General features: G+C 34.9%; 2 protein-coding genes across 3 annotated transcripts; both read right to left on the bottom strand.

The window, feature by feature from the left end:
* Positions 1–201: 201 nt before the first annotated feature.
* ube2nb (ubiquitin-conjugating enzyme E2Nb) lies at positions 202–4,707 on the bottom strand. The gene is made up of 4 exons (XM_016510983.1): positions 4,573–4,707; positions 3,262–3,508; positions 2,403–2,543; positions 202–990 (listed from the first exon to the last, which is right to left on the bottom strand). Exons 1-4 carry the CDS (start codon positions 4,600–4,602, stop codon positions 944–946), a joined length of 465 nt encoding a protein of 154 aa, XP_016366469.1. The 5' UTR covers positions 4,603–4,707; the 3' UTR covers positions 202–943.
* A 1,057-nt stretch (positions 4,708–5,764) lies between these two features.
* On the bottom strand, positions 5,765–7,498 carry LOC107707093 (39S ribosomal protein L42, mitochondrial-like). Of its 2 annotated transcripts, none has more exons than XM_016510975.1 (5): positions 7,175–7,498; positions 6,915–6,978; positions 6,227–6,311; positions 5,963–6,126; positions 5,765–5,873 (listed from the first exon to the last, which is right to left on the bottom strand). In XM_016510975.1, the coding sequence occupies exons 1-5, from the start codon at positions 7,242–7,244 to the stop codon at positions 5,828–5,830; spliced, it is 429 nt and encodes a 142-aa protein (XP_016366461.1). In that variant the 5' UTR covers positions 7,245–7,498; the 3' UTR covers positions 5,765–5,827. The 2 variants fall into 2 exon arrangements, with proteins under 2 accessions (XP_016366461.1, XP_016366462.1); XM_016510976.1 differs by having other exon boundaries at positions 6,915–6,975.
* Positions 7,499–9,270: the final 1,772 nt, after the last annotated feature.

Below are 9,270 nucleotides of genomic sequence, written 5' to 3'. Positions count from 1 at the left end.
ATTGCAACGTAAACTCAAGAATTCAAAGAAAAAGCCAAAATTGTGAGATCTGGAAATTTGAGAAAAAAAATTGTGAATTCAGAATAGTGAGATAAAATCTATAAACCATTATCTTTTTTAATTCTCTGGCAGTAACAAGCTTCCATAACAATCAGATTCAAACTTGTAAAAAAAACTCATAAATGAAGAGAACAAACCAAATAACATAACAAAAAATATTTTTACTAAAACTGAACATTTACAGATTTAATTTTCCCAGACAAGTCATACAGATTCCACTTCAGCCGAAACACAAACCTTTACACGCACACTCACACAAGTTTCGCTTGGAATACAACAACGTCAGAGCAGGTTCTGGCAATGATATAGACGGGTTCACAACAGGCGTTTAATGAACTGAAGAGTTTCACAGAAAGGAAATAGTAAAAAAACAAGACAAAAAAAAGTTCACATCATTTTGGTCCCTAACCGAGGAGCAGCATATATGCATCCCACGTTTAACAGGCCCTCCCTCTACACCCCGTAACAGAAAAATTAACTAACAAAAATGAACCATCCACCTGGATGCAGGGCCTGGAGCCTGCACTCAGTTTCCAGTGAAATCCACTGCGATAATGACTGTAATAGAGACTGTACTACACATTCTGACAGGGTCCAGTGTAGTGACCACGCAAGGGATGCTGGGAAACCCCAGGCCATCACCACACGTCATTTCCTGGCCGAACCCAGAAGCAGAGAGATCATATAGTGGAGCGAACATTAGTTCTGACCAGGAACACACCGACACTCACCCAACGGGCTGCAGTAGTTGCTTTTGAATCGTATGTTTTTGTTTTGTTTTTTTCGCTTAGTTTTATTTTGTCTGAGAAAGTGTCCTTTAAATGCAAGAGAAGACAGGAGGAGATTGTTCCACTTCTCTCACTTGATGCCACGTTTCCTTCTTCTAAACTTCAATGTTGTTGCCGGCATAAAGCCTGGTCCATGTTCGGGCTGTGAGAGAGAGAAAAACACAAAGACCCTCCAGGACATCAATTAAGGTCATACTGATTTGATTTGGTTCAATCTCATAAAATCATATTACAGTAATGAGAATCAAAAAAATGACAAAAAACAAAACATTGAGTGCAAAAAAAAATCTTAATGGTCCTAAAATAGGTTTCATCATTTTTTTTTCTTTTGATTTCTGAGTGAAATGTGTGCTGAACCCGTTTATGTGAGATTATTCCACTTTTCTTTTTATTTCAATATGGAAGCCAATTTCCACAGGAAAAAAAAAGAAAAAATTGTAACTGCTCACGATTTTTACTTTTTTCCCTTACCATTTAGAGTTCACATATCACGATTCTTATTTCTCGCAATTTTGAGAAAAAGTCAATTGCATGACAAATTCACAATTCTGAGAAGAAAGTCATTGTAAGATAAAAAGTCACAATTACCTTTTTTATTCTGTGGTGGAAAAAAATTAAATAATAAGAATGATAATAATAAAGATGTACACTCAAAGTCAGAATCGCACAAGATTTAAACTCAGAATTCTGAGGGAAAAAATTGAATTACAAAAATGAAAAAAAAAAAAAAGGCATTTCATTATTTTTTCTTTTGATTTTTGATGTGAGCTGAAGATAATTGCAACTTTTTATTTCACAGTTCTAACCTTTTTCGCTTACAATTCAGAGTTCATATTATCACAATTCTGATTTTTCAAAATTTTGAGAAAAAAAAATCTGAATTTAGATTTTTTTTTAAATATCACAACTACCCCATTACCTTTTTTATTTTTGGTAAAAACAAACAAACAACAACAAAAGAGTCAGAAATGGCAAGATGTGAACTTAGAATTTCGAGATAAAGTCAGAATTGCAAGATTAATAAATGAGTAAATAATAAATAAATAAATAAAAAATGACAATTTATTTACAAATTCTTCTATAATGTGGGATGTTTTTAAAGCTTTTTTACTGGAGAAGTTTTAAAGTGATGAAGTTTTTAAGTGATGATAATAGTGAATGTAAATCTGAAGCAAATACATGGTTACATGTATTTATTTGTACAAATACAAATACATAGTTGGTTTAAATTTAATGTTTAATTTAATGCTTTGTGAATATGGTATTTACCCAACAAATAAATGAAGTTTAAGACATCATCTAACTCCTTAATTCCAGACACATCACAGTGATTCAAACAGAAATATTACCAACTGAAAAAACACATAAGGATGCTAAATTTAAAGCCAAAAATGTTTGGAATAGGAACAGAAACAAAATAAGTGAGAGAGAGATTCATAAAATATAAAAAATAAATTTTCCAATTATCCAAAAAAATAAAAATAAATAATAATAATAATATTTTACACACACACACACATATATATATATATATATATATACGTCATACGTTACCTGTTTCAATGGCTTGAGCCTCGTTGCTCTTCCACTGTTCAGCAACATCATTAGCCAGCGGATCATCAGGGTTCGGAGCGCTTAGTAGAGCCTGGATAGAGAGCAGCACTGTACGGATCTGAAGAGCTGGAGACCATTTATCTACAAGAGAGAAGAGACAGACGTGCAACCTTTAACCTTATAAAGCCTAGAGCATCATATTTGATACATAAAGGCCTCTCTAAATAATCAACATGATCAAAACTTTGATGAAAAACAATATTTCCAGATGAACACTAACCGGACTGAAGCAGCTCGGATTTAATTGATTCTTCATCAATCATTTTTTAGAGTCTCAAATCTGATCATCAGGATTTCACTGTTGATCTTCACGAGCCTCCAGAACATCTCGCATCTTTTGAGAAGCGTTTATGTCTTCATCTCTCAGGCAGCACCGGATTGCATTGCATTATATGTTTGGATCATTTAAATCTCATCTTACTAAGACATATTATTGGAGATATAGAGTGACGACTGATATTTATAGCATTTTATATCTGCTCTACTGTCATAAAGATCTCACTGATTTACATTACAAGCATCAGAATCTCATCATATAAATATCAGCATCTGCACCAAATCGTATATTTTTGCTCAGTTTGAGCCTCTGAATAAAATTGAGCTGTTTTTTCCTCCATATTCTCACTATATCAGACTATATGAGCCATAAAACCCTGATGGATCAAATACGACACAAATCATGAAACATATGCAAATTTATTTTATGTATTTTGTCTAAAGGTTTAATAAACTCTTCTTAAAAAAAAAGATTTTCCTGACTATTATTTCATATGTCAGGCTTTACAAACACTATAATCACCTTTCAGGATGTCCAGACAGATCCTGCCCAGCTTGTCCACATTGGGATGGTAGATTTTGGTCATGAATCGGACCTTGGGAGCAGCCATGGGATACTCCTCTGGGAGGAACAGCTCCAGTTTGAACGTCCCGCCCTCAAAGGGCGAATCCTGCGGCCCAGCGATCACCACATGGAAATATCGAGCGTTTCCTTCATCAGGCTCCGCTCTGATTCCAGGCACAGGCTCAGCCAACAAGCGCTGCGTCTCCTATTGAAACATACACACATGTGAAAAACACAACGCCAAAGTCATGAGTTCAAAATTCGAATGCATGAACTGATCACATGTAAACCCTGAATGCAATGCAAGTCCCTTCAGATAAAAGCATCTGCCAAATGCACGAACGTAAAAATGTAATGATACTGATGAACTTTATTTGGTTTTCAGTTGCATGGAAACAAAATGCATTTAGAAAGTACTGGCAGCTGCATTGAATACTTTTGATAAAGTTTGTTTCTAAAATGCTTTAAAAAAATGTACAGAGGCACTTAGTAGCAAGCAAGATAAATATCCACAAGCAGAACTGCGTGTAAGAAATTATCGGTACTTTTTATAGAGATGTTTTTATGCTCACCTTTCACAGTTCATGACTCCTGTGGCGTTATCTGACCAATTATTTGATTTATACCAGTCTATTATTGTGTTATAATCCATTAAATATAAACCAACGCCAAAATGGCACGTGACAGAGCAAGTGAATTGTGATTGGTCTGTTTAACTGTCAATCAGACGGTCTAAGTGGGCGGTTCTTGGCCGGAAAACGCTGCAGTGTGGATCAGACTTGCTGACAACCAGAATTCTGGTATTGCAAGATTAGACTCGTGTAGACAAAACACAAACGGTGATGAATCCCTGTGTACTTAAAATTCGCTAACCACATATTTACGACACACAATCTTTCTAAACAATTCAATGCATTTCCTGTTTGCATACAATCTCTCATTGCACGGAACATTCTGCTTTCACACAGTGTTTCCCAGCGCAGTGCAGGAGATCCGCATCTGTAAACACGTTCATGCGTCACACACCCAGAATCTCAGCTGACACTTACATTACTGGCTCTGTAATAAACCAGAAAGAGCTGATGCAGTTGCTATATCTATGAAGGCTATTCCCATATATTTGATGCATGTTTGAAACAGTGAGCGCGCGGGAGCCTCCCTGCTGCAGCCCGAGCACGTGCCGTTTTCTTTCATTTTTAACGCATCGCTTTCGCAGCGCCAACACATGCCGCAATGGAACGCACAAGAGAAATATTAAGGGACTTATACCTTAATAATTCTGCGGGGCAATCCAGCCATCTCGTTTTATTAATGCGGTTTGCGCCGTAGCCCGGTACCTACTCCTCGCGTTGAAGTCGACAGCGCATGCGCGCAAGTCTTCCGGTAAAAAACGTCATCGTCCGCTCCAATAGGTTTTATGGGAAATGTAGTTTTTCCACTGCTCGTCTACTATTTATTAGTTTGCGTGCATTTCGAATGGTTTTAATGTTTAACTTGAAATCGCATCATATGACCCCTTTAATACATTTTAAAACAATTACTAATCTTTTTTTAAATTGCTCATTATACAGTATTTATTATGCATCTGTTATTATTATTAAATCCTTCCCGTCTTGTTTAATACATTTAAATTCATTATTACTTTTTTAACTTTATATTAATTTTTATTTATTTCTATTGTTTGTCATCATTGTCTACCCTTTCAGTGTTATTCTTTTCTTGTGGAATGTACATTGTAAAGCGTCCCTGAGCCCTGGAAAGGCGCTATATAAATGAAACTTATTATTATCGTTTCTTATGCATGTTATGATTATTTTAAAATCCTTATGTGTAGCACTTTTAATAATTATTGTGCATGAAATGTGCCATATAAACTTGGCTTACCTAAGTTAATTATTTATTAAATTTAAGTTTTATTTAACCAAAGTTATTCTGACTTTACAAAAAATGTTGAATGTTTTATATTACACTGGGAAAATAAAAGCAATTAAAATGTATATATATATATATATGATCAAATGTTGATCAATATTTGATCAATTGCAGTAGCTTTTTTTGAGTTTCAGCACTCAAGTTTTTAAAACATTACATTAAAAAGTCAGTCACTCAATTTGTATTGTAAATGTTAACATACGAAATATTTGGAATTAGTTTTCATTTTAATTTTGTTGTGTTTTTGTCATTTTTACTATTTTTTTTAACATGGCTACATAGTTTGTATTAACTTTTATTTAAATTTGAGCTAATTTAATGCATCAAGTTAAACTAAATGAAAATGATCAATGTTGCCTAGCAACTAGCTGAAATAAAATAATCGTAACAATTTTTTGTTTTATTACAGTTAAAGTTAACATTTTATTTAAAATACTGAAGTGTTTTTTTTTTTTTATGGCTTTAGTTCATTCTAATATGATCAACCATGAATAAATTATAATACACAACACATTAAACCAATAGCTGAAGGAAGGGTTTATTTAATGTGCAGCAGTTCATGTACAAAGAATATTAGAGAAGACATCCCGGACTATCGGTCTTTGGGTGGATTTGGGTTTCTGCGTCTGGAGTGATACCTGTAGTGAAAACAGAAACACAAACCAGTTCATTCACCTGAAACATGGCAGAATATGCTGTTTTTGTAGAGTACACAATGCAAACTCACTGTCCGACGGGGTACCAGCGGTGTTTGGTGGTGTAAAACATCTTACTGAGCTCCTCTATGGTCGGGGCCTGTTTGTTATTTAAAACCTCTTTACCGAGTCTGGCTTTGAGCACCTGCTCGTGTGTCTCTGCATGATCACTGACGACGTCCGGCCTGACGATCGGCTACAGCAAACAAAACAAACAAACACAAACACTTATGGGCAAAATCTCCACAAAGCGGTCTTCTGCACCAGCACGAATATTGAGAAACCATCATACGCACCTGTGTGAGCTCATAGGGTACGTCTACTGTCGGATGGTAACACACTATTGTGTTTCCATCAGATGTCACTGCGATTTCTACATTACTGGAACAGAAACGACACATTCTAGGTAAGCAAGCAATACAATAACACTTTATCAGGTATGGATGAAGCTGGGCATACAGTAACTGCTGATGCATCATAATAGGTGTCCCTGGAGCACAAAAGCAGTGTTAAGTCGCTGGGGTATATTTGTAGCAATAGCCAACAATACATTGTATGGGTCAAAATTATAGATTTTTCTTTTATGCCAAAAATCATTAGGATATTAAGTAAAGATCATGTTCCATCAAGATATTTTGTACATTTCCTACCGTAAATATATTAAAACTTAGTTTTTGATTAGTAATATGCATTGCTAAGAACTTAATTTGGACAACTTTAAAGGTGATTTTCTCAATATTTAGATTTTTTTGCACCCTCAGATTCCAGATTTTCAAATAGTTGTATCTCGGCCAAATATTGTACAATCCTAACAAACCATACATCAATGGAAATATATTTATTCAGCTTTCAGATGATGCATAAATCTCAATTTCGAAAAATTGACCCTTATGACTGGTTATGTGGCCCATGGTCACATATATTATAACTGAACAATTAAGTGTGCATTTATGCAGACTATATTAATGCACTGGCATCACTGACCTGTTGTCGTTAATGGATGAACCTCTGACAGTAGATTTGCTGTGAGATGACAGAAAAGTTCCTGCTAAAATTGAAAAAAATAACCAGCAAATTTTTGTCGTTTTGTCATTGAAAGTAAACGCATACAAGCCAAAACAGCACAAAACCACTCGTTATTGAGGCCAGAAAGGCTGCAGATTACAGTAGAGCTCAGTCCTGCATAAATAAACTCAGATTATTTATTAACCAAAATGTGAATGTGTTTCTTTAAGAGAGCTCACCTCTGAGTTTTCTAATATTTCTGCTGGAGTTAAACAGGTTAGCCAGTCTGCGGATGTGACCCGACGCCATGCTGTCCGCCGGAAGTGAAACGACAGACAGGAACGTAAGTTAAACTCCGCGGTTCAAATAAGACACGTTTTGCGACGTTTGCGGTCTATATCATTACATTAATCTATATCTTAAAAAATCTTTCATGTGTGTTTTGTTTAGTTTTGTGGTTGCAATCCGAACTGTCTTGCAATTCGACTCAAAATACGCCTTCATTTTTGAATGAAGTTCAACGAGGAATTCCATTTTTTTACATTAGAGCGCCCTCTAGCGGAACTATTACAGACAGTGCGCTACACAAATATCCCTCCGGGTAGGAAACAATCCGTGGTCGTTCAGGTCCTAATAATCAATATTTTACAAAATTGCTTTATTTGATCGATAAAAAAAACATAGGCATAATAAAGACTGGCAAACTAAATATAATAATAATATTTAAATTGTGGTCACTCTCCGTAGGCCACTGGAGATAGAGAAACGGAATAAATGCAGAATAAAAAATTGTAGCATATTTATTTTATTCAAATGTGTTGTGAAAATACAATTGAACAATTATTTACAAATTAGTTATCTTGCAGTACCTCGCAGCCCACTAGGAGGCAGCGTTACAAACCACCTTTCTTAATTAAAACTGCACTGTAAGGTAAATACATTTTACAACTTTTTCTTTCGTTAAGATATGTGGTATTCATTGTTATTAATCTGGGTATTATCAAAGTACCTTTTCTATGGTCTTTGGCATTATAATTTATTAACATTGTTATGCGTGGAGCGCCCTCTGGCGGCCTAAATATCCGGACGCGGTTCCAATTTCCCAAAATAACTATATTAAATGGATAATCACGGAGAATTAGGATAAAATAAAATCATGAAGCCAATTCGTTTTCACTAACATTTATGAAAGATAATATTTTAAAATGGCAAAAAAATAAACTTACAAACACCAGCAGTACCGCAACACGCCACTGGAGGGCAGCGAAACACCGCCATACAGATCGTTTTATTCATTAGGATAAATTAAAATAATGGATAAAATCAAATTTATTCATTAGGATAAAATAAAATCATGAAGGCAATTCGTTTTCACTAACATTCATGAAAGATAATATTTTAAAATGGCAAAAAAATAAACCTACAAACACCAGCAGTACCGCAACACGCCACTGGAGGGCAGCGAAACACCGCCATACAGATCGTTTTATTCATTAGGATAAATTAAAATAATGGATAAAATCAAATTTATTCATTAGGATAAAATAAAATCATGAAGGCAGTTCGTTTTCAATAACATTCATGAAAGATAATATTTTAAAATGGCAAAAAAATAAACCTACAAACACCAGCAGTACCGCAACACGCCACTGGAGGGCAGCGAAACACCGCCACACAGATCGTTTTATTCATTAATAAATCAGTCATTTATGATAAAGCATTTGTTTTTCAGAATTGATCAGGTTGGAATCGTAAAATGCTGACAGAAATAATTTGGAAATACAGAGTAAGACAACTGCCTTGGGATTCTGTAGTTTATACTGTAAATTATTTATCATAATTCTTTATGCACTTCCTAAAGAGGAAATATGGAGAGAAAATTCAATCGTCAAGATTCCCTCAAAGGAAAGCGGCTTCAAACATTTGTCAAAGGCAGCAAAGACCTGATATCAGCACATATATATCAGAAGATATCTTTTCAAAATCTGGATATTGACAGACGCTCGTTATTTCTAGGGCTGGGTATCGTTCAAAAATGTTCGATATCGATACCGATACCTTGACTTCGATACCGGTTCCTGAACGATACTTTTTTCGATACCAATTTTATGAAATCAATTTTAACAAGATTACATTATCTAAAAAAAAAAAAACGTATTTTTCAGCTTGTTGATGTTTACACAAACTCAAAGACTCATCTCCTGAGCCACTGCACAAAGGAACAAAATAGTTTTAATAAAGCTCAAATAGTCTTCAGTTTACACATCTGTTAGCTACATTTACACTAGTGCGTGTGACAGAATCACCTAGCTCAGACAGAATCGTCATTTCTATT

Source organism: Sinocyclocheilus rhinocerous, unplaced genomic scaffold, assembly GCF_001515625.1.
Source record: "Sinocyclocheilus rhinocerous isolate Xijiao unplaced genomic scaffold, SAMN03320098_v1.1 scaffold2160, whole genome shotgun sequence".
In the NCBI taxonomy this organism is placed as follows: domain Eukaryota; kingdom Metazoa; phylum Chordata; class Actinopteri; order Cypriniformes; family Cyprinidae; genus Sinocyclocheilus; species Sinocyclocheilus rhinocerous.
The sequence above is the reverse complement of the archived record's forward strand: the minus strand, read 5'-3'. Positions and strand labels throughout refer to the sequence as shown.